Below are 26692 nucleotides of genomic sequence, written 5' to 3' on the forward strand. Positions count from 1 at the left end.
TGAACATCTGTCCGGTGGCTGGATTGGCGGCGCCATTTTGGGGTTCATGCTGAAACAATGATGTGACGACCTTAGGCCGGCATCCCATGGAGCGGATTACGCGGAAGCGGAACCAGCGGATCGTCAATCACGGAATCGTTCCGATAGAACTTATCAATGAGCTCCATCGGAACGATTCCGTGATTGGCGATCCGCTGGTTCCGCTTCCGCGTAATCCGCTCCATGGGACGCCGGCCTTACTTCCCCTCCCGTCGTTCATCTACAGACCTTGCATTAGACAAGCGACAAATTTAGTCATGAGATCTCCGTTTGACGCTGATTTCTAGCAGAGAGAAAGATGAGAGCGGCCAGGCCGGCGTTTTGGCTGTTACCGTTTTTACGGGACTGCTTGAAGCGCCCCTCGCACCCGTTTTTAATATCGGAACTAACTGCACACCCATTTTCTGGCAGGGTCGATAAAGTTTGTATTTGGTGCGAGTCCGTGCTACGCCCATAATTTTCGTGTTAACACAGTATCACATATTCATTCTGTATATGTGCGATCTTTTCTCTTTATTTATATATATATATATATATATATATATGTATTTATATAATTTGTATAAAAACTAAAATATAATTATTAAAATATATATATATATGTATATGTGTAATGAAATATATAAATCTTATTTTAATTAAAATAAAAAGAACGATTAATTGTTCGACCACCTGGATTTTGGAATGTAATTTTTAATATATATTATATTATATTTAATATTTATCGCCGCTTCTATTAATATGAAGTGCAATGTCAACGTGCAATAATGTACAATTATTTAAAGTTTCCATGCCTAATGTATCATGCCGGTATAAAAGAACGTCAAGTAGCATGCGTAGCCGAGCAACTAAGATGACGAGCTGAAATCGTGGACATTTCAAGTTCAAACCCCTGCCTTTTTCAGATTTTTTTTTCACTTTTTTCAAATAAGTTATTATGTGTATAAATGTGTAATAATCAATATATCATTATTTGATAATTTTTTTTGTAATGGAACAAAATAAATTATTTTTTAATTCTGCAAGGAATTTAATTATTAATGCAAACGCCCACACACATAATTTAGATATTCAATTTTTTTTAGTTCAAATGTTTCTTGCAATCTGTATACGACAATCAGTCCACTCGCTGTGCCACAGATTGCATCGCATAATACGCTCAGAGTTATAATACGATAGAGATCGCTTTACGCTGTTTTTCCTTGAAATAAATAAATTTTACGTGTTGTGTACGCGTGTTTAGTATATTTGTTTCTTTCATATTAATTTTAACTATAATTAGTTTTTTAATTAAGATTATTTTAGTGTTAGTTGTTTATTTGTTAGTGTCCTGTTTTCTTTAATTTCGCATTTTTTAATTTTCTTTTTTTTTGGTGTTGGTGCTAATTATTATTTTTATTTTACAATGTCGAGTAAACACCGGTTTTACGATAAATGTGTGTATTTAAATTGCACAAATATTAGGACAAAAGATGGAAAACGTTTATTTCGATTTCCATTACAAAACGGGTGCGAGACATGATTTATGGTTACGCAATAGTGGTGAGTTTATAAAATTGATTTACTTATTTATATCAATATATAATATATATTGATATGATATATGAAACAAATATATATATATATTCTTTGTTTTTTTTAATAAAATATGTCAGATATTATGTATGTTTACGTATGGATTACGTTGAAGTGTTTCTTTGCCGCGTTTTTCTGATCTCGCCGAACGGTTCGCGAATCCTGTGCGAATAAAAAACGATGCGCGTGTGTGTGTGCGTGCGATTGTGATGATCAGTTTCAGTTCGTCTTCAACGCTTGACGAGAGAAGAGGTCCCGAACTGCTGTAAGTTTATAAAAACATATTTTTGTATAACACATTAGAACGATTTTATATTATTTTTTTTGTCTAGAAAACGTTATATTAATAACCGTTATGAAAACGATCTCGACGACGGTCGTCACCGGCATCGTCGCCGTCGTCAAGATCGTTTTCATAACGGTTATTAATATAACGTTTTCTAGACAAAAAAAATAATATAAAATCGTTCTAATGTGTTATACAAAAATATGTTTTTATAAACTTACAGCAGTTCGGGACCTCTTCTCTCGTCAAGCGTTGAAGACGAACTGAAACTGATCATCACAATCGCACGCACACACACACGCGCATCGTTTTTTATTCGCACAGGATTCGCGAACCGTTCGGCGAGATCAGAAAAACGCGGCAAAGAAACACTTCAACGTAATCCATACGTAAACATACATAATATCTGACATATTTTATTAAAAAAAACAAAGAATATATATATATATTTGTTTCATATATCATATCAATATATATTATATATTGATATAAATAAGTAAATCAATTTTATAAACTCACCACTATTGCGTAACCATAAATCATGTCTCGCACCCGTTTGTAATGGAAATCGAAATAAACGTTTTCCATCTTTTGTCCTAATATTTGTGCAATTTAAATACACACATTTATCGTAAAACCAGTGTTTACTCGACATTGTAAAATAAAAATAATAATTAGCACCAACACCAAAAAAAAAAGAAAATTAAAAAATGCGAAATTAAAGAAAACAGGACACTAACAAATAAACAACTAACACTAAAATAATCTTAATTAAAAAACTAATTATAGTTAAAATTAATATGAAAGAAACAAATATACTAAACACGCGTACACAACACGTAAAATTTATTTATTTCAAGGAAAAACAGCGTAAAGCGATCTCTATCGTATTATAACTCTGAGCGTATTATGCGATGCAATCTGTGGCACAGCGAGTGGACTGATTGTCGTATACAGATTGCAAGAAACATTTGAACTAAAAAAAATTGAATATCTAAATTATGTGTGTGGGCGTTTGCATTAATAATTAAATTCCTTGCAGAATTAAAAAATAATTTATTTTGTTCCATTACAAAAAAAATTATTAAATAATGATATATTGATTATTACACATTTATACACATAATAACTTATTTGAAAAAAGTGAAAAAAAAATCTGAAAAAGGCAGGGGTTTGAACTTGAAATGTCCACGATTTCAGCTCGTCATCTTAGTTGCTCGGCTACGCATGCTACTTGACGTTCTTTTATACCGGCATGATACATTAGGCATGGAAACTTTAAATAATTGTACATTATTGCACGTTGACATTGCACTTCATATTAATAGAAGCGGCGATAAATATTAAATATAATATAATATATATTAAAAATTACATTCCAAAATCCAGGTGGTCGAACAATTAATCGTTCTTTTTATTTTAATTAAAATAAGATTTATATATTTCATTACACATATACATATATATATATATTTTAATAATTATATTTTAGTTTTTATACAAATTATATAAATACATATATATATATATATATATATATATATATATATATATATAAATAAAGAGAAAAGATCGCACATATACAGAATGAATACGTGATACTGTGTTAACACGAAAATTATGGGCGTAGCACGGACTCGCACCAAATACAAACTTTATCGACCCTGCCAGAAAATGGGTGTGCAGTTAGTTCCGATATTAAAAACGGGTGCGAGGGGCGCTTCAAGCAGTCCCGTAAAAACGGTAACAGCCAAAACGCCGGCCTGGCCGCTCTCATCTTTCTCTCTGTTTCTAGCGTCAATGAAAACTGCGCTTTATATATAAAAGCACGGTTCTCGGTACCCCACGGGTCGCACGAGCTGGAATACTTGCTATAGTTTACGTCACGTATACTGTACTATCTATAGCATTTCAGTATAGTATACGTGACGTAAACTATAGCAAAGTACCCTAGCTCGTGCGACCCGCGGAGTACCGAGAACCGTGCTTCTATACTCGTCCATATTTTTTGGTTATAGTATCTCTACTGTATACTGTACTGAATGTCACTCTGGTTCCCCTTCAATTCACGCATAAAGATATACAGTTTATTGTGACTTTTTTAAAGTTATGTGAAAGTATTATTTTTTATAAAAGAAAGTCGTAGAGAGATTACAAAGTTCGAACAAAAATTAATCCTTCAATAAATTATTTTGGACATTGCAGCCAAATGGGTGTTGGAAATAAGACGGAACAGAGATTACTATTATCTTATTGTTCCTTCACTTGCATCTACCTTTCTGGAATTTTGACATTAGTGAAATACAATGATAATTTACGCAATGTCGGTAAATACAAATTTTTACCCGTACTACTGATATTAATGTTTGCTGAAGTGATAAAATTATTATTTCCTATGCTTCAAATAGAGGTACCTATTATTATAAAAATTGAACAACGAAATTCACCAAAAATTAAAAGATCTTGGATGAAGAACCTGAGAGAGATCTTCAAGTTCTCGCTCACTGCATTTGCATTGTCAATCATTTATTACGTAATGATTGTATTGTTCGGTGCACCCATAATGACTGATCATGAAGAAACAACAATGCTTGTAATCACATTGATTATTTTAACTTTTGTCGCTACCAGTCTGCACTTAGGAGTGGATAATGCATTGGATGTTTTAATGGGATCTTATTTTCAAAAGAACAATATCCTTGCAAATGCTCTAAGGACCAACATACAAGCGACAATATTAGGCACATGGCTAGGTGCTATTGTGAGTCCTTTGGATTGGGATCGTCCTTGGCAAACTTGGCCAATTCCTTGTGTAATTGGTGCACTGCTTGGCTATTTAATCGCTCACTTTATTACTCTTGTCAAGATGCTTCCTGCACCCAAATTACATAGAAAGATTCATCGATGATAATAAAAGTTGTTAAAAATTATTACATTTACATACAATCATTATAAACTTGTTAAAAAATATTACAAGTTTACAAATAAAAATAAAACAAATGATAAAATAAGTTAATTATATTATAATTTGAAATCTGTAAGGTTGTATCAAAAATAGTTGAATGCATTAATATGTTATCCAATCCCATGTATAAATTCATTATATTATTATTTAAATTTTGACAAATTGTGATACACACACACACACACATATATATATATATATATATATATATATATGTAATTTTTTCGTGATTTTTATATTATATATATATATATATATATATATATATATTTATTTATTTATTTATTTATTATATATATCCACACACACACACATACACACACAAGTCAAAATTATAATTTCAATAAGTACAAATATGAATTATTTTATAAATTACATGGAATAATATTTATAATCAAATTCTTTAATTTCTTTCTCCAAATATTGCATATGTAAAGGCTGCATACTTAAAGAAATTTTTAAATAAAGAGATAAAATATTAAAAACGTATTCGCTTGTCTATTGATTAAAACAAAATTTAGTATATAAAAAGGCCAATTAATCGAGCATTATTAGATGATATAAACTAAGTATTTATTCTATATAAGATAATACAGTACAAACGTTTCGACCGCACGCGGTCTTCTTCAGTATAGGAATTAAAAGTAGATGATCATAAGTGATTGTAAATCGCAATTTTATCGCCGAATTAGTGCATGTCGTGTTAAGCCAAATTACAAAACGTCAGTATATTTCTTACGGATTGATCGCTCTATTGAGATGTTTGGCCGATCCCATAGATTTCATCGTTAGTATGCGAGAAATTATTGTTGTCATAAGACACTTTGAGTAGTGAGATATAATAAATTAATAATGTGTCAAAATATAAAAATTGGTCTTACGTGATATGTGCGCTTACTTGTAATGTTTGTTGCTTCCCAACTAGACCGTACCAACGTAACATGACCTCTCATTTCCAAATGTACTCATTTTGTAATTATGTGTGTTTATATAGTTTAAGTGTGTTTAGGATTTTAACGAACTATTTTTCTTGTGTGTTTTTTTTATTATTATTACATGTTTGCTAGTTTTTTCAATATATCAAAATAAGATTTGCTAAGCAACTCGGTATCTCTATTTAGGTTTAACCCATTTTTTTTGTTCCTTAATATGTAACATCTCGGAAATGAGTCTTTTATGATAATTAGTTTCACTGTCTAAAATTTTAACGTTGTCCCAATTAAAAGAATGATGTTCATTTGATATGTGATCAGAGATTACCGAATATCTTGTCAAATCTAACTTTATGTTGTTAACGTGTTCTTTCATTCTAGTCTGCAATTGTCTCTTCGTTTGGCCCACATAAGAAGCGTTGCAATCTTTACAATTGATCTTATAGACTACATTTGACGTACATGGGTGTTCATTTTTGAAATCTATAGGATCGGCCAAACATCTCAATAGAGCGATCAATCCGTAAGAAATATACTGTTTTGTAATTTGACTTAACACGACGTGCACTAATTCGGCGATAAAATTGCGACTTACAATCAATTATGATCATCTACTTTTAATTCCCATACTGAAGAAGACCGCATGCGGTCGAAACGTTTGTACTGTATTATCTTATATAGAATAAATACTTAGTTTATATCATCTAATAATGCTCGATTAGTTGGCCTTTTTATATACTAAATTTTGTTTTAAAGATAGATAATAAAATATAAGATATATAAAAACACTGAATAAAAAGCAATTTCTCATGTACAAAAATAAATCGAAAATATATAAACTGAAGTTTTTTTAGAAATAATTAAATAATCAACCAAACTAGAAAAAGAATTGAATTTAATATAATCTTCACAATATTTCGACCAGGTGGTTGTGGTCCTTCTCAATTGAAACACAAAAAATTATTTTATACGTAAAAATTACAATAAATTATAAAGATGACAACAAAAAACGCATATAGAACTGTCCAAGTGCAGAACTGATAATATAATATTACTATTTACAATAGAATCAAATATAAGCAAAATTTACATTTTTTGTCGAATTAAACATTATAACACTTTATGACAAAAATCAGAAATTAAAAGCGAGAGACAGTAATCAATGTGTCACAGCGAAGATCGTCAACAGTAAATTAAAATTGTTAGTAAGCCTATTTTATACAATCTTAATTATTTTGTTGTAGATATCACTTAAACTCTGTATCGTTTTGTGAATTTATGTTATTAAATTTTTTAATGAAAAACATTTCTGCTATCCTCTCTCTTTTTTACATGTTTTTCAGTATATAAAATATTAAAACTATTCCAATCGAAATTATGTTCAAAATCAGACCGATGTTTGCTGAATAACAGAATGCAAAGTAATATCTAATTTTATATTATCCCGATGTTTTTTAAATCTAGTACTAAGATGCCTCTTAGTTTGTCCTATATATGTCGCAGAACAATCATTGCAATTTATCTTATATACAACATTATTCGAACAGTCATTGGTTACCCACAGATTATCCCAAAAAACTCAATTCTTATTAAATGTGGTAAGGATGTTTTGTCCAATGACCGACTATAAAATAGACTTACTGACAATTTTAATATACTGTTGACGATCTTCGCTATGACACGTTGATTACTGTCTCTCGCTTTTAATTTCTGATTTTTGTCATGAAGTGTTATAATGTTTAATTCGACAAAAAATGTAAATTTTGCTATATTTGATTCTATTGTAAGTAGTAATATTATATTATCAGTTCTGCACTTGGACAGTTTTATATGCGTTTTTTGTCATCTTTATAATTTTTTGTAATTTTTATGTATAAAATAATTTTTTAGTGTTTTACTTGAGAAGGAACCACATGGTCGAAACGTCGTGAAGATTAATAAATTCAATTCTTGCTAGTTTGGTCGATTATTTGATTATTGCTATTTACTGGCTAGCAATTGAAAACAATTACGTACATTGTTTTGATAAAGTTTTTTTGTACAAAAATCTTTATTTCCAAGAAAACTGACATTAACAATTAAAAAATTTATGTTTATACTTTTTTGAATTTGATTAATCTCTTTATAACATGATCTTGCATTATATATTATCAAATTATTTTCAATAATGGCTAAAAATATGTACAAAGTATACATTTTCTGTATTGAAACAATATTGTTTATAGCAGGTATCTTGTATCGCCAGTGATGAATAAAATTAAAAATAACTGTGAGACGACCCAACTGGCTTAAATTGATTCTTATTATTAGTTTGATGTCATATACAAGAAAAGACAACGTTTCGACCTTAGGTTTAGGTCCTTATCAAGTCTAAAATTAAAAATTAAAAATTAAAAAATACAATAAATGTACATACAAGAATTTCAATTTTTAAGAAAGCAAAGCGTAAACCAAGATTGTAATAACAAATTAAAACGTACCTTATAAAATCTTTAGTACAATATATAATTAAGTTTTTTCATTTTACACATTTCAATATAAATACTGTGTCAAGTAAAACGTTCAGTATGGATGGTAAAGGCGAACTAAGTTAAACAGCTTTGATTATTCTATCATAAATCGGATTCAAATTCTGTGTCTTTCTGTAGGTTGATCGTGTTGTTAAATTTTTTTATAAAAAACATTTCAGCAATTTCTCTTTTCCTAGTGTTTGTTTCTCGATGTAAAATATTTAAGTTTGTCCATTTAAAGTCATGCGAAAAATCATTTCTATGTTTGCTTATAACATTCTGGTTGCTGACATGCATTTTTATATTATTCATGTGTTCTTTAATCCGAGTATTAAGGTGTCTTTTAGTTTGTCCAATGTATGTGGCGTCACAGTCGTTGCAGTCAACTTTATAAACTATCTCGGTCATATCGGCTTTAGGTAATTTGTCTTTTCGGGGTTTAATAACAATATCTAGTTTTTTTGGAATCGTATAAATAACACTTAAGCTTGTTTTCTTAATAGATCTCTCAATAGCCTCACTTAGGTTCTTAACAAACGGCATTAAAATACAAGACGAAATATCAAATACATTATTTTTGTCAACTACGTTATGAGAATTTCCTAAAAAACATGTTCTTTTATACACATATCGCTCAATGACCGTCCTAGGGAAACAATTATTCGACAAGATTTTTTTAACCATCTGTAAGTTCTCATTATGAAACCGTTTATCCGATAACAAAATAGCGTGATCGACTAAGTTATTAATGGTGTTAACTTTGTATTTAAACGGATAATTAGAATGGTAGTTTAAATATCTACCAGAGAAGGTGGGTTTCTGGTACCAACTAGTCAATAGTTTACCATTGTTTCTAAAAACCAATGTATCCAGAAAGTTAATCTTGTTATTTATCTCTGTTTTATGCGTAAATTGCAAACGGTGATGGTAATTATTAAACGTAGTCAAAATGTTATCAATTTTATTGCGTGGTACTACTGCAAAAATATCATCAACGTACCTATAATAAACTGAAATGTCAAATTGTAAAGAGCTTAAACATTCTGTCTCAAGATCAGCCATAACTAAGTCTGCTAAAGTAGGTGAAGGGGAGATCCCATTGGCGTACCATGTATCTGTTCATAAAATTGATCGTTGAAACAAAAACTAGTAGATTCTAATATAGCGTCGATTCCATATAAAAATGGTGCCAAACTAAAATTTGTGTTACATGAAATATCTCTCCAACGTTTTTCAATAGATTTTAAAACTAATTCCTTAGGAATGTTTGTGAATAAAGATGTGACATCAAGAGAAATTAACATTTCACTATCCTCAATACTCAAATTCTTGATTTTATTCGCGAACGTCCAACCGTCTTTAATATGTGAGGTAGGTTTCGTAACTAATCGTTCCAATATATCATGTAAAAAACGCGCTATACTGTAAACCGGGCTCCCAAGTGACGAAACAATTATACGTAAAGGCGCGTTAACTTTGTGAATTTTCGGTAGACCGTAACACCGTGGAAGATTCCCATTCGTGGTATTAAGACGTTTATATGTCATTTCATCAATCAATTTATTATCCCGCCATGATTTGATTAAAGAATTGATTCTACCAGAAACTTTTTTGAAAGGATCTTTTTTCAGTTTAGTATAAGTATATTGATCACTCAGTGAAACATTCATTTTGTCAATATAATCTTTTTTGTCCATAATAACTGTAGTTTGACCCTTATCGGCTTTTGTAACTAAAATGTCATCGTTATCACGTAGAAAACTATGACATTGTTTAGAGTTGTTTATAATGTATCTATCTATGTAGCTAGTGTGTTTCTTTTTGCTAAGAAATCCATATACCGCTTTAGTTACCTCGTTTCTTGTCGATTCAACAAGAGCATTAGGAATCTTAGTGCAATTAATTTCTAGGTTCTTAGCTATATCGATAACAATGTTAGTGCGGTCATTCTTATAATTCTGTGAGACAGGCAACTCGAATTTATCACCTAAGCTTAAAATATCTAGAATGTTCTCTGGAATAATTTTATTACTCAAATTTACTATTCATTTCGATCTGTCAATTTTACTAAAGGGGTTAAGTGAAACATTATTATTTCGTATTAAATTATTGAACTTTTTAATCGCGTTATCCTTTTTCGTTTTATTAAAAATAAACAATTTATGATGATTAAGTTCAAAAAATCTGTCAATTAAAGTACGTAAAAGTAAGTCAAACATCCTTTTTTCAATGTTATAAAATTTGGAATGTAAGAACTTTACGTTATAATTTAAATCTTTAATTTCTAAGTTTAACAATCTAATTTTGTCGAATAATTGTTTCCCTAAAACGGTCATTGAGCGATATGTGTATAAAAGAACATGTTTTTTAGGAAATTCTCATAACGTAGTTGACAAAAATAATGTATTTGATATTTCGTCTTGTATTTTAATGCCGTTTGTTAAGAACCTAAGTGAGGCTATTGAGAGATCTATTAAGAAAACAAGCTTAAGTGTTATTTATACGATTCCAAAAAAACTAGATATTGTTATTAAACCCCGAAAAGACAAATTACCTAAAGCCGATATGACCGAGATAGTTTATAAAGTTGACTGCAACGACTGTGACGCCACATACATTGGACAAACTAAAAGACACCTTAATACTCGGATTAAAGAACACATGAATAATATAAAAATGCATGTCAGCAATCAAAATGTTATAAGCAAACATAGAAATGATTTTTCGCATGACTTTAAATGGACAAACTTAAATATTTTACATCGAGAAACAAACACTAGGAAAAGAGAAATTGCTGAAATGTTTTTTATAAAAAAATTTAACAACACAATCGACCTACAGAAAGACACAGAATTTGAATCCGATTTATGATAGAATAATCAAAGCTGTTTAACTTAGTTCGCCTTTACCATCCTTACTGAACGTTTTACTTGACACAGTATTTATATTGAAATGTGTAAAATAAAAAAACTTAATTATATATTGTACTAAAGATTTTGTAAAGTACGTTTTAATTTGTTATTACAATCTTGGTTTACGCTTTGCTTTCTTAAAAATTGAAATTCTTGTATGTACATTTATTGTATTTTTTAATTTTTAATTTTATACTTGATAAGAACCTAAACCTAAAGTCGAAAGGTTGTCTTTTTTTGTATATGACATCAAACTAATAATAAGAATCAATTTAAGCCAGTTGGGTCGTCTCACAGTTATTTTTAATATAGTTTATCTTAATATTAATTTTATACTAATTTTTCTTCAGTAAATCATCTGACATTAATTTGCTAAATAATAGGTATGTATTATTATTTTTATTTGTTAATAATATTGACCGATCAAACAATCTCATGGAGAGATGTTCGATCGTAATTATATGAAGAGTCTCGTTCAAGCGATTACTCCCACCCAGGAAGTGTAAAATATCCCAACCCAAAAGTCATAATAATTTTTATTTGAGAAGCTCTTGGAGCTCTAAACTATATAAAGAACAAGGGGACATAGGGATATATTAACAAAAAAAACTTAAGCTTGTAGCGCCATCGGGTAATTATATGAAGAGTCTCGTTTGAGCGATTAATTGGTAGTACCGAAGGCGCTATACCCCAGGGACGCCGAAAGCTAGGACTGATGTTGGAGATCTGGGGGTTGGGAAGGCATTAGGATGGGGAATTTAAGTCACTAGTAGGCGTGGCAAGACCTCGTGTAAGATTCTTGAAGTTTTCTAAAATGGAGATTACTTCGTTGACGGTCAAATCGTCCGTCATAAAATCACAAACGACGCCAACTAATGCTTTGAATAACAATTTTAGCATAAACTCTTTTATATCTATCAACAATTGTGCAGTTTATTTATAAATTGTAAAAGAAGTCAAAATTGTCCTCTGGATATCTTATAATTTCTACTCTTCATTTCTCTTTGGGAATATAAAGATTTTCTACGAGGACTGTGAACAAATCGGTATCTATTAATCCTGTAGCTAAGTCAATTAATAGTCCAATAATAATATCGATAATAGAATAAAGACCTATTTTCCTGAGTTTTTGTACAGTTTATCCGAAAATTTAGGTCTCATTTGAATTAACGAATAGATAGGTTTATTTCATTTTATTGGGTATTTTATATGAGTATACAGATGTTACTTAATTTAATTTTACAAATAGGCTGTGTATTGGTCTATTTCCGTATGTCTCTCTGGTAATTGGTCCTTTAGTCTTGTATTTAAATCGATAAGTGAATAGCTCTCCTTGTGAGGTCTTCTTTAGATTTGGATTTTCGGTTTAATTCGAGGTAAGTTAATAGGTCTGAAGCGGCTGCCGGTAGATCTGGAGTGTGGCCTTCCGTAGGCTCAGTTTTAATTCTGTTAGACGCGGGTGTTAAATCTGCTTGTGAATTGGTAGAGTTAGGAGAAATGCTAGTCTTTCAGAAGCTGCGCAACATGTATCGAGGGAACGAAACCGTCTGGATTGTTTTGATGCAAAGTTTATTAGCAATCTGTTCGCGTGTTAATCAACGCAGGCACGAGACTACGTGCTTTGCACGGGTCTTTACGTCGGCTCGATAGTTTTGTTTACTTCGCCGTTCGTTTTTAGCTTTCTGGTTGCTCATCTACAATGGAGTTACCAAGTAGAGATATTTTATCTAAATTAATTAGAATGCGTCTAGATCAAAGTATTTATTTGGTCTTATGTAGTAAGGGGAGATAAATGGGTAATTCTAGGGAGGTGAAGAAAGTTCGGTGGTGGAAAATAAGACAAATTATCAAGGGCGGAAATGTACTTCTCGACGATTATAAAATAATAGAGGAAGAACGCGCAAAATCATCAAGGGCAGAAATGTACTGCTCGATGATTATAAAAGAATAGATAGAGCAGACGCGAAATAATCAAGAACAGAACGCAGTGCTCAATGATTATTAAAGGATTGACGAGACGAAAAAAGGGTGTTTGTCAATAGAGAAAGAAGGCGCAAAATCGTCAAGAGTAGAACGCAATGCCCGACGATTATGAAAGAATAAAGGAAGAAGGCGCAAAATCATCAAGGGCAGAACTGTACTGCTCGATGATTATTAAAGAATAGATAGAACAGGCGCAAAATAACCAAGAGCAGAACGCAGTGCTCGAGGATTATTTTAAGCATTGACGAGACGAAATAAAGGTGCTCGACAATAAAGAAAGAAGGCGCAAAATCGTCAAGAGCAGAACGCAGTGCCCGATAATTAAGAAAGAATAGAGGAAGAAGGCGTAAAATCATCAAGGGCAGAACTGTACTGCTCGATGATTATAAAAGAATAGAGGAAGAAGGCTGAAAATCATCAAGGGCAGAAGACAAAATTTTGCACTGCTCGATAATTATAAAAGAATAGGGAAAGAGGGTACAGGAGAATAATAGTAGGATGATGATAATTATTAATCTAGCGCGACTTCTGAACAGAATTCAAATTCTCATGCAAGTAATGTATTAGAGAAGTCTTGGTTAGTGTGAAAGGTACTTACTTTACGTTGGATGAACTTTTATGTAGCGTTGATCTGCACCACGTTCACCTGCCGTCACCTCTTTAGAAGACCTCGGTCGGGATGCGCGTAGCGAAATCGAAAGTACACAGATTCTGATGCTTTAAAGTTTTTTATTGTAACTTTTTTTACTTTACAAACTATGCGCGATCAAGAATTAATGAAGGAAGTCAACGTCGTCGACGGCGAACGCGTGACAAATTTTGTACAGAAATTTAGAGTGACACAATGAGATGCAGTATCTAGTGTGCCGTAATATGCCGTGTATAATTATGCCGCCCAGATGCTAGGACCGCAGAGCTTATATACTCATCAAAATCGGAAAAAGTCCTTGTGCTTTGCGCTCTTTGGTGGAGGTTCCTTCATAAACTGTATCTCGAGATCATCGGTGCAAGTGATGTGTGTGGAAAAAAGGAGGAGAGCCAATGGAATGTCTAGGAGAGCAAGAGTTCCAAATAGAGGCAGAATTTATGACATACATATGAGCTTCGGTGCGTAGGGTATCGAGGCGATACGGTATGGAGGGAGGGTGCATAACGATTTGCCCATGATACAGATTCCAAGAAGCGTCGAACAGTAGCAAGGATTTTCGGCAGACAAAAAGCTGAGAATTATGTCGCCTTAAACTAACGGATATAAATTTAATCAACATGATTATTTTAACGAGCGTATTTCAGAGAGTTTGCGCATAGATATGCTTATTTCTTACAAACGTGGAATCGTACAATTCATATAATTTATTTTATACTACTTAAAATTGAGGAATAAAATTATAAGGTAGTAAATTGTCGCTAATATATGAGCGAGAGCGCTGAGAATTACCAAATTATACGATTACAATTCCACGATGTAGCGGCGAGAGTTCGGTTTATATATTTCGATTACATAATACAATATATGCCGTTCCTTTTAGTTATATTTACGTAATTACCTTACTGTAATTTATTTATTATAGATTAGATCTCAAAATCTTAAATTCTTGAAATGTCATTTTTGATGATATTATTTAATAATCTAGGAGGTAAGGTTTCGTGAATATAATTGACAAGTTAACGCCCGATAAAATGGCGTTTCTCAGATTAGGCATCGCTAAAGATTTATGGAATCTTCATAATAACTTTATCAAGGCTAGAGCCTTTATTATAAAGGTGGTTGAAGCATCTTATCAATCATTCGAGTATTCGAAATATTATAATTATATTATATTATTATATTATGATTCCATAAGTCCTATTGTTTCTTAATTTTGAACATGTTAGTGTCGCATTTATATGCGGTTCAGTTAGTCGCACGAATGTATACGTGTGGTTGGAAGTATGCGCTCCGGTATGGTCTAGTGACGTTGTCTGATTGACTGAGCCGCTTAGTTAGAACTAGGAAGACCCTATATGTTAGTACGGTTAGTAAAATTGTCCCAATAATTATAAATAATGAATAATAATATAAATTTAACATATAAGACAGGCAATAAGAGCCAAATCGTGAATGACAGTGCGTTATCCTAAACAAAACTAAATTTTTTTGTTAGAATTAAGTACCTGTGCGCAAGGCACCAAATTTTACTTGGACACGGCCAAGATATAAAATGGAAATAATCTTTACAAGAGATTTAATTCCATACATTCCCTGTTTCCCCCTAAAGAAATAAATGCGAGAGAAAAATATAGATCCGAAAGTCGCTGAATCGGGAATCGAACCCGAGACCTTTCGCTTGCCGGGCGACTGCTCTTCCATCTGAGCTATTCAGATCCTTTCGATTCTATACTTTTCTCTGTTATATATATATTAATGTTAGTAAACAAACGCCTTTAAGCCAGCGTGTATAAATTAAGAGTTTAAACAAGGCTCTGTAGTATCAATATAAATTTAACATATAAGACAGGCAATAAGAGCCAAATCGTGGATGACAGTGCGTTATCCTAAACGCGAAATTAAATTTTTTCGTTAGAATTAAATACCTGTGCGCAAGGCACCAAATTTTACTTGGACACGGCCAAGATATAAAATTGGAATAATCTCTACAAGAGATTTAATTCCATACATCCCCTGTTTTCCCCTAAGGAAATAAATGCGAGAGAAAAATATAGATCCAATAATTTAATAGATCTAATATTTTTTTCTTTTTCGCTTCTGGTAGTTCTAATGTCATTTTTCTTGAATCGTACGTTATACCTAAGAAGTCTACTCTCTGACTCGGTTCGAGGTTACTCCTATTGTAGTTTATAACAAAACTTAAGTACTCTAATAGTTCAATCGACATTCTTACATTATTTGTGCACTCCTATCTAGAGGGGGCAACGAGCAGGATATCATCGAGGTATATGACTGACAACAACTCTTTTTTGCGCAGCTGGTTTACAACCGGCCTCATGACCTTTGTGAATATCAGAGGGGCTACGTTAAGGCCAAAAGGCAGACAGACAAATTCAAAGTATTGACCTTGAAATATGAATCTTAGATATTTTGAGGAAGCCTCATCCACTGATATCAGAAAATATGCATTTTCTAAGTCTAATTTTGCCAGATAGAAATTTTTGGAAATTATTTTTTCCGCTGTGCGGCTGTCCTCCATTTTGAAATGCTTTGTTTGAATAAATTTGTTAAGTTTCTTCAAATTTAAGACAAATCTGAAACTTCTATCAGATTTTGAGGTTAGGAAGTAGGAAGATATAAATTGAGGTTCCTCTGGGGCACACTGTCTAATAGCCCCCAATTGCAAAAGATTACCAATTGCCTCTCTGATATCCCCCAAGGTCTGAGGCCCCTGTATTAAGGGAGCCGTTGGGAATGTTGTCTGACAAGGCTGAGCCGAGAATCGGATCTTATATCCCTGCACGCAATTTAGTATAAATTTATTTTTCGTTATTGATTCCCATTTATGGATAAAAAACTTTAAACGGCCGGCTACCTTTCTCACCTCTAACAAGCGTGATGGTTTTGTCGTGTCGATCTCGTGGGCGCATGTTTGTTTCCTTGGAAATTCCTCTGATGGTCCTTGTAGCGCAGGGACTTTAGGGGGCCTCCTTTCCTCGCCTGCTGCGAGAGGCCCTTGGATCTCGACGGCAGGCTCTTCCTGTTTCCCCAGTTGTTAGTTTTTAAGGGTTTCTTGCTCTGTTGGCGTGGAGCGAGGTCTTCTATCACGTTATCAAGAGATTTTGTGTTTCAACCTCTTAAACAGGTTTTCTCCAAATAAGTCTCGTTATATCTGACTTTTTTAGCAAGTCTATATTTCTCATCGATGCTAGGGAGGATGAAAGCCCTTTGCATCACTGATTGTTGGTAGTGCATGCCTGCCAACAACTTGCCTGCATTTCCTAGAAGTTGCGTAAGCATGCTTGCAATGTCACTCTCTTCTAATTCTAGAATTAGTGAGATGCTTTTAGCCACTGCTATCATTGCTGAGCCTAGAGCATTCTGTGCGAAATGCTTATCCTTGTTTTTAGCTGTACCTGACATATAGGCTAATAGCTCTTGATTTAATTTTGGGACTTCTGCGTGTAAGCCCCCCTTTCTGGGGAATTTTTTCATGATCTCGTCTCGTAGCTTGCTCTCCTCTTCCTCACCCTTCTTATCCTTCTCCTCATCTCCTTCATATAGGTCTTTACGCATCCAGGTATTCCATTCTGCAATTAATACTGGATGCAGAACGATATTGTCCGATTGTGCTGGCTTTGCTTTTAGGCATAGTCGCTCTTGTTGCTGAGGCTAATCAGCAAATATAAAATTGAATTCGATCATGATTTTGACTGGACCTCGCCTGCTATTTTGCATAGTGAAAAACACGTAAGAAAAAGAGAAATCGCTGAAATGTTTTTTATTAAGAAAAATAATAACGCTATTAATTTACAAAAGGATACCGACAATCTAAGTAATATCTACGACAAAATAATAAAGGTCGTTTAGTCTCCAATAACTCGTCTAAAAGTCTTGACGTGTTCTCAAACCGACACTATGTTTGTTCTTGACATCTTAAAATTATAATTTTATTTTTATTTTTACAAGTATGTTTTGCTTCTTTTTATCATTTTGTAATATTGTTAGTGAAGTAATTTGTTTTTTATTGTATTAATCTCTGTCTATGTATATCTAGATCACTTAATAAGGACTCAAAGAAGGGTCTAAACGTTGTGATTGAATAATAAAAAATATTTGCCAGTACGGTCGAGAGAAGATTCTTACCTTATTTATTTAAGATAATATTATTTATTGAACGATAATATTAAATTATAATTAACTACTTTATAAACTGTGCGGTAAAGTAAGTCATAAAGGTGCTTTTCTCGTATTTGTGCGGTAAAGTCATACATTCAATCGTTGAGAAATAAGCCGTTTTCCACACGTTAAACAATAATCGAAAATCAAACTTTTGTGACTGGCATTATAAAAAACAATTACCTGCGTTGTCATAGTAAAAAAATAAGTAATAAATAAATGTGTAAATAATAATTAAAAATTATAAATGAGTAAATAAATATTTACTTTTTTATTTTTTCGCAATAACTTTAAAACAATTGACTTTAGGGCATATGTGTATTAAGACTTTTTGACTTAGAATGACACTAAGAATACATAGTTTCAGTGTGGACATCACGTTGCAAGACATTCTGCATATACAGTACCCTCCACAAATTTGGAAACACCTTACATTTTACAGTTAAACAATTGCAAGGCAGTGATCTGTCATAAATAAAAATGTCATTTAATTATTTTACGATTTATTTATACAAAAAATGTGCATAGATCGCTGCCATATGATTGTTTAACTATAAAATATAAGATGTTTCCAAACACATTGTGGAGGGTATTGTATGGATCATTCCACGTCAAATCGGCCACCCCTTACCTAAAATTGTATTGAAATAAATTTAACTCTTGAAGTATCAATAACTTGAAGCACACATCTAGTTTTTATGCTGTCTGGCGATTTGGAAAAATGTCAAATAATGACCTTGATTTTGTCAGTTAAATAAAAAATGGTATGTATTTTCTTATTCAAATCTTTACTATTTTCTTGCAGATGAAGTATTTTTAATGTAATTTGATCTGCTGAATTCGAATTTGAAGTAAAAAAAACAAAATTATATATTTTTGAAAATAAATAATTGGTTTTTGTTGATATTCACTTCTAAAAAATAAAAATATTGTTATTATAGTTTTTAATGTTATTAATGTTTTTAAGAATGCTTTTTCTTTTTAATATGACATTTTCGTGCTACATAATTAACTAATTATCGTATTCTGCACAATTGCATTATTTGTCAATATCATTTTTTGTGAATTGAATTTTTAATTAAGTTGAAACGCGCGAAATGTAAATTTTTTACAATGCCGTAGTGTTTAATAGAGACCCTATAGGCTGCGTTCAGAAATTACACACTCGGTGTGGTTTCGTGATTTCAGTGAAGAAATGGAGGGGATACAGTGTGTTCTCAGGTGTAGAGTGTTTCGAAACGGATGCGTATATTTATACCAGAGTTGGCAAAATATCAATTAAATTTTTTTAAATTGAACAAATGATATGAACAGATTTAATTAAAATATTTTGAATTCACGATTAATTAGAGATCGGTATAATGACAATTGATATAAGATTAATCGAAGATCGCTTAATTAACGATTAATATGATCGAAGTCAATTGAAGGTTATTTAAATGACAATTGATATAAACGAAATTAATCGGAGAGCGATCGATTAAACGATTAATACAAGCTAATTTAATTGAAAGTTTTTCAATTAAACGATTAATATGAGTTAATTTTAATTAGAAGTACTTTAAGGGGATGCCGGAGGTCTACTTTTACCGGCCGAACCAATTATATTTTGCCACAACCAAAAAGTTTTTATTGCGTTAATAGAATAACAAATGCTTTTCCACGATTAAAGTTAATACAATAATAAAGTAGGAAGCTGTCTGAATTTGTGATAAAAAGACAAAAAATTTTTAAATACGAGTTTTTTTTCTGGCTTCTCGCGTCACGTCATAACAATATTTGCTTGTATAAAAGTTTCACAATTTATACGTACAAAATAAGACAGGTTCCTACAAAAGATTGCATAAAGGAATATTAGTGAGCTTGCAGAAATAAGTTTAGAAGTCTAATAAAAAAGATTTTGGTTGTGGAATATTTCATTCACATGTGTATGTGCAAAATGACATTTGGGATTAATACAGAGCAGAAAATTAGTTACGCGATGTCGCGATAGATGGAGCTGCAATCGTGCAGTTAGACAAGGACAGTCATATTATCTTCGTCTCTCTCATACATAGACCCAGATAACCAAGCGTGCGATTCCTGCACAAAATACCGCTACTGTACTATTAGTGTACCGCCACGAGATGGCAGCATACGGAGTAACCGTATGGTAACAGTACAAAACCAATACGTGATATTGTAGTACAGCGTATCATCATTGTACCTGTACTACGTATTAGTGCGTATTATCGGTACATATCGTACAATACAGTTCGTACGAACCGTACCTTACCAATACGGCGTATACAAATATTATTTTTTATATTTTGACAGCATTAAAATTATTTCCCTATTTGAATATTAATTTAGCAATGATAATATTTTTTTAAAATAAAATTTAAAAAAAGATAAATATTGTAGGCCAACTAAACGAGCAATTAAATACGATCTAAAGATTTATTAATAATTAAATAATTAAATTCTCATTCCGTTAGAGAAACAATATACAGCGTAAACGTTTCGACTGCACTACAGTCTTTTTCAATACATAAATTTATTAATTAATTTCTTAAATAATATTATAGGAGTCTGAATTGTATCAAAGTTCCATTTTTACGCGCGCAATCAACGCAAGCACGGTTGGACAATATATGCTACCAATCCACATTGCCAATTGGCTAGTTTTGGACTAGGATCTTCTGATTGGTTAACTACGCTGGCGCCTTAAGTCGCGCACGATGTGTACAGTGACTTAACGAGATCCTCCTAGCGCGGCGATTTTGTTTTTTCGCTCTTTCTCTACGATAATGTGAGCCCATACGGACGTGTATTTTGTGCCTCCGATATTTGCGAAGTTATCTCGAGGAATTCCATACTTTCTACATCATTATTTTGATTTATCAAATATCTGCAGTGAGTATCTAACAGCATGTAACAATTAAATGGATAATTTCTTTTTTATTTTATGATGATTAGAAATCATTCGAGAGAAAGAAAATTGCGGTTTTTTATTTTCAATTTTCTATATATTTTATTAATATTATATGTTATATTTCTTATCGCAATATATTTGTCGCGTTCTTTTGGCATTATACAATAATTGAGTGATTTGTTAAATAATATAGAGAGATGGGAATTGTTGCATTTGGCTCGATTTTCGTAACTTAGCAACGAGACGTCGGCGCGACTAACTAAAGGCCTGCACACAAAGACGCGCCAACTTGTTGCTAAATTTAAAAAATGGAGCTAAAATATGTAACAATTCCCATTTCTATATTATTTAACAAATCACTCAATGTTATTATTTAATAAGAAAATGGTAACATATTCTCTTATATGTTGACAATTTACAAGTCAAAAATTATTGCGATTTTTGTCAAGCCCTTATAACTCTTAATATATAAAGTATCTTTTCGATTTTTTAGGATCTATAATATTAAAAATACATGTCCACTTTTACAAAAATTTTTTAATGATGTTTGAAATATATTTTTAATATATTTTTTTCCCTATCGTCATTGATCACATTATTTTCGAGGGTACGTTTCTTATGTTAGAGCGGTATATTCTAAATATAGCAAATGTTTCGAAATCTTTTGTTAAGGGATTAGACTGTACTGACCGGTCGAAAAAATAAATAATTTTTAAGCATGAGTTACTAAGAAATAAAAAAAGCTATAAACTTGTAATTTAGTACTTTATTTAAGTATGCGAGAGATATAAAAGCATGTAAAAATAAAACGTAAATAATATTTTTATTATCATTTATTAAATGTTAAAAAAAATAATTTTTTTTACTAGTGTCGAAGATTTTTCGGTATGTACTCATTGGATTGACTTAAAGTTTTTTTTTTTTATTAATCTTTCTCTAAACATTGACATAAGATTTTTTCAATATCATTGTTAGTTTGCAAAATATTAACAAATTAATTAACAATTTTTATGCTAAAAATCAAACCAAAATTTCAACAAATTTTTTTATCGTGTACTTAAATAAAGTACTAAATTACAAGTTTATAGTTTTTTTTATATTTCTTCGTAATCCATGCTTAAAAATTATCTATTTTTTCGGTCGGTCACAGTAGTCTTTAAGGGGGATCAACGCTGTGATGGCTAAAAAAAGTAGCTCTTTTTTGCGAATTTTTTGAGATGCCCATAAAGCAGGTAGTTAAATAAATGTTTTTGCATTGAATTTATTGTTCTTTGAATTATTAAAAAATATTTTTTTATTTAGTTAAATACATTTTTATTTTAATATAAAATGTATTTGTAGTAGACTCTGTGTTATTTATTAACCTTGCACGTGGAGTCCTTAAAAGTCATCTAAAGTTTAAAAAGTCAAGATTTTTTTGAAATATATAAATGTATTAGTTTCAGTTAAGCGTACAAAAATTTTAATGTCTTCATTATTCGTAAAAAAATGGCGCATTTTTAAAAAAAATTTCAAACTTTTGTAACGGCGCAGCCGTTACTAACGCCTCGCGGGCCGATCAGCCGCCCGCCACGTGAGGCTTTGGCGCCTAAAGGCGCCCCTAATCGTTCCACACGGGCCGCCCCACCCCGGGGGCGCCCCACCGCGATCCCGGCGCGGTACCCCCGCCACGGACTCGACGCGGAGTGGGGGGCCGCCGGACGGGTATATAAGCCGGCTCGGCGGACGAGCCGGCACCAGTCCCGTTCCAAATCTCCCAGACCAGGCAACGGGCTTCTCGTTGTGAAAGTGCCGGGTTTCTCGGTCGCTGGTTCCTACCGTTAGTATCGGGCAACGGGTTTCTCGTTGTAACACCGGGTTTCCCGGTTTCCGGTCTCCTCCTGTAATACGCCGGGCGACGGGTTTCTCGTCGTTACACTGGGTTTCCCAGTTTCCGGTCCATCCTGCTATCCGCCGGGCGACGGGTTTCTCGTCGTTACACTGGGTTTCCCGGTTTCCGGTTCATCCTGCTAACATCCGGGCGACGGGCTTCTCGTCGTTATACTGGGTTTCCCGGTTTCCGGACATCAGTCTAAGGCTATATGCCGCCGTACGTTGGCTCCATCGCTTCCCGTTTTGAATAAAGGCGTTACGCCCCGTACCTAGTATCTCCAGCATCGTATACCGGGTAAATTGTAAGTCCCATCCGGACACCGCTATAGGCTATGCGCCTCCGCCTGTTGTATCTCCAGCATCATATACCGGGTAATTCGTAAGTCCCATCAGAACACCGCTATAGGCTATGCGCCTCCGCCTGTTGTGTCACCAGTATCGTATACCGGGTAAATTGTAAGTCCCATCCGGACACCGCTATAGGCTAGGCGCCTCCGCCGGTTGTATCTCCAGCATCATATACCGGGTAATTCGTAAGTCCCATCAGGACACCGCTATAGGCTATGCGCCTCCGCCTGTTGTATCTCCAGTATCGTATACCGGGTAACTTGTAAGTCCCATCTGGACACCATTATAGGCTATACGCCTCCGAGCTTGTAAATACACCGGACGCTTCGTTCGATCCTCACGCTTTGTACATATACCGGGTAGCTCTTAAGTTCTTTGTTCAGGCTTTACGCCACCGGACGCTCCGTTCGATCCTCACGCTTTGTACATATACCGGGTAGCTCTTAAGTTCTTTGTTCAGGCTTCACGCCACCGGACGCTCCGTGCGATCACCGTTCACTACGTATACCAGCGATCCGCTAAACCCGTAGGGTGACCTGTACCCTGCTATCAAACATTCTTTTCGTTGTTCTTTTTTTTATTTGAATAAACCAACTATTTTTATATTAAGGAATAAGCGAGTCTGAATTTCCCCCTTCCTCCCGAATCCTGGAACCGGCGAGCCTATCCGCGGCGTCGGGAAAGGTGAACCGTTACACTTTAAAAAAAAAAAAACCGTTTTTTATCGTACAAATTATAAAAATAGAAAATTTTAATTGTAAAAAGAAATCTGTACGCTAAACTGAAACTACATTTATATACTAAAAAAAATCTTGGGTTTTTTAATTTCAAATGACTTTTAAGGATCCCAGGTGCAATAAAACCGATAAATAATGCAGAGTCTACTACAGACACATTTTATATTAAAATAAAAATGTATTTAATCAAATAAAAAATATTTTTTAATAATTTAAAGAATAACAATTCAATGCAAAAACATTATTTATCTATCTGCTTTATGGATGTTACAAAAAATTCGCAAAAAGAGCTACTTTTTTAAGCCGTTACAGTATTGATCCCCTTTAAACAATTAACATATTTAAACTAGGTTTTATACTATTTCTATATAGGCTTCCGGTTCCGGTAAGAGTGTGAGTGACAGGTGTGTGAAAGCGTAGCAGGTATTTTGGGAGGAAAGAGTGAGAAAAGGGGCGAGGAGATTTAGAAGTAGTGGGTGAGAAGGTATAGAAAAAAGGGGAGATCCGATAGAAAGAATAGGAGAAGAAAAAGGGTAAAGAGTTAGGAAAATAGAAAGTAGGAAAAGGTGAGAGAAGTAGACGGAGAGTGACACGTGGAAGAAAGAGAGTAAGTGTAGGAAGTAAGTGTAGGTAGAGTAGAAAGATAGGGAATTCACTAGGAAAGTCACTAGCGAGTTGGAGCATAGAATAGGAGAAACAAAGTAAGAAAAGTGACAAGATAAAAATGAATAAGGAGGAAAATAATTTTAGTGAAGAAAATTTTAGAGATAGGATGACAGAGGAAGGGGGAAGGAAGGGAGATGAGGAGGAAATAAAAAAGAAGTCAGGGAGGCCGAGGAAAGTAGATGAGTTAACGAAAGAGAGGAGAAGTAGTATGGGTTGTATAGATGAGTTTTTGAAAAGGAAAAGGGTGGAGGGAGGAGAGGAGGATAAAGATGAAGAGGAGAGAGGACTAAGGAGGAGTAAAAAGACAGAAAGGCAGAATAGAGAAGTAGGGGGGATAGAAAAGGAGGAGTTAAGGAAGATGATGGAGGAGATAGGAGAGAAGATAGCAGAGAAGGTAGGTGAGGAAATGAGGAAATTGAAGATAGAAATTTGGAAAAAGGAGGGGGAATAGAGAGAAGAAAGAAGAGAAATGAAAAAGAAGATGGACAGCTTGGAAAAAAGAGTGATGGATTTGGAAGCAAGAATAGAGGAAAGAGGAAGGAAAGAAGAAAGAGAAAGAGAGGGGGGGTGAAGAAGGGAGTAAGGGGATAAATGAGAAAACAATAATGGGAAAAATGAAAGACATAGGAAAGAAATTAGAATGGAAAGAGAGAGAAGAAAGAAGAAATAACATAATAATAAGAAGAATGAAAGAAGGGAAGGAAGATATAAAGGAAAGAGTGGAGAAAATAATGAAAGAGATAGGAGCAAAGACAGAGATCGAATGGATAAGAAAGTTGAAAGGAAAGGAGGGAAAGGAAGGTGAAATGGTGGTAGTAAAATTAGGCAGTAGAGAACAAAAAAGACAGGTAATGGAAAGGAAGAGGCTATTAAGAGGAAAGAGGGTGAGGATAGAAGATGACTTAACGTGGGAAGAAAGAAAGGTGAAATGGAGATTAATGGAGATCGCGGAGGTAGAAAAGAGGAAAGGAAACAATGTATGGACAAGCTATGGAAGAATTAAAATCAATGACGTCTGGTGGAGATGGGAAGAAGAAGAAAGGATGCTTAAAAACTGAAAAGGAGAAATTAGAGAAAGAGTAGAGAAAATGGAGGTGGAAGAAGGGAATATTAAGATAGGAATAAAGGAAAAAAAGGGCTAGAAGAGAGGAGGAGAGAAGAAAAAAGGAAAGGAGGAGGGGAGAGGGATAGTAAGAAGAGAAAGGAGGAAGGAGGAAGGGAGACGGACACAGGAAGGAGAGAGGAACAGGAGAGAAAGGGAAAAGGAGGAGAAGTAACAGAGGAATGGAAAATTGGTTTCTGGAATGTGGCAGGGCTGAAAAACAAGGAAGAAAAATTTTGGAAGGAAATAGAAGATTGGGAGGTGGTGGTAATGATGGAAACATGGATAGAGAAAAGAGGATGGGAGGCGATTAAAAAGAAGTTACCGAAAGGATATAGATGGGAGAAGCAAACAGCAAAGAAGAGAAAGAAGAAAGGAAAACCGATGGGGGGAATGATCATGGGGATAAAGGAGGAGAGGGGGAAGATCAAAGTATCAGGAATGGGAGAAAAGGAGGAGGGAATAATGATGGCGGATATAGAAGTAGAAAGAGAGAAGTGGAGGGTAATAGGCATATACATCAACGGGGATATGGAGAGGAAAATGGAGGAAATGAAGGAATGGATGGAGGAGAAAGAAGAGAATAAATAGACGAGGGGGGGATCTTAGGAGGAGATTTCAACGCAAGGACAGGTAGAAGGGGGGAGTGATAGGAGGAGAGGAGGAAGAGGAAAGAAGATCGAAGGACAAGAAAGTCAACGAGGAGGGGAAGAAGATGATAAAAGAGCTAGAAGAGGTGGGATGGGGAATTTTTAACGGAGGGATAAGAGGAAATAGGAAGGGGGAGTATACATATACAGGAGAAAGAGGGGAATCGGTGATAGATTACGTGGTGGAAGAGGATAGAGTAACGGAAAAGATAAAGAGAATGGAGGTGGGAGATAACATATAATCGGACCATCACCCATTGATTGTTACGTTGGAAAGAAGGGGAGGGGCTAAAAAGAGAAAAAGGAGGGAGGGAAAAGGAATAAGAAAGAGGGGAAGATGGACGAAGAGGGGAGGAGAAAGAATAAGAGAGGA

The 26692-nt window shown here is 33.6% G+C and overlaps 1 protein-coding gene and 1 pseudogene across 1 annotated transcript; one reads left to right on the forward strand and one right to left on the reverse strand.

The window, feature by feature from the left end:
* Positions 1-3851: 3851 nt before the first annotated feature.
* Positions 3852-4911, forward strand: PIG-F (phosphatidylinositol glycan anchor biosynthesis class F). The gene has a single exon (XM_029314368.2). The coding sequence runs from the start codon at positions 4110-4112 to the stop codon at positions 4806-4808; it is 699 nt and encodes a 232-aa protein (XP_029170201.2). The 5' UTR covers positions 3852-4109; the 3' UTR covers positions 4809-4911.
* An 11826-nt stretch (positions 4912-16737) lies between these two features.
* LOC146725041 (uncharacterized) lies at positions 16738-17508 on the reverse strand (annotated as a pseudogene).
* Between the last annotated feature and the right edge of the window lie 9184 nt (positions 17509-26692).

The sequence above is a fragment of the Nylanderia fulva genome, unplaced genomic scaffold, assembly GCF_048542155.1.
Source record: "Nylanderia fulva isolate GAGA-0341 unplaced genomic scaffold, ASM4854215v1 Scaffold107, whole genome shotgun sequence".
In the NCBI taxonomy this organism is placed as follows: Eukaryota; Metazoa; Arthropoda; class Insecta; order Hymenoptera; family Formicidae; genus Nylanderia; species Nylanderia fulva.

Bases quoted from the DNA above. Each gene is read 5' to 3' on its own strand.
- PIG-F (XM_029314368.2), top strand. From the start codon at position 4,110: ATGGGTGTTGGAAATAAGACGGAACAGAGATTACTATTATCTTATTGT.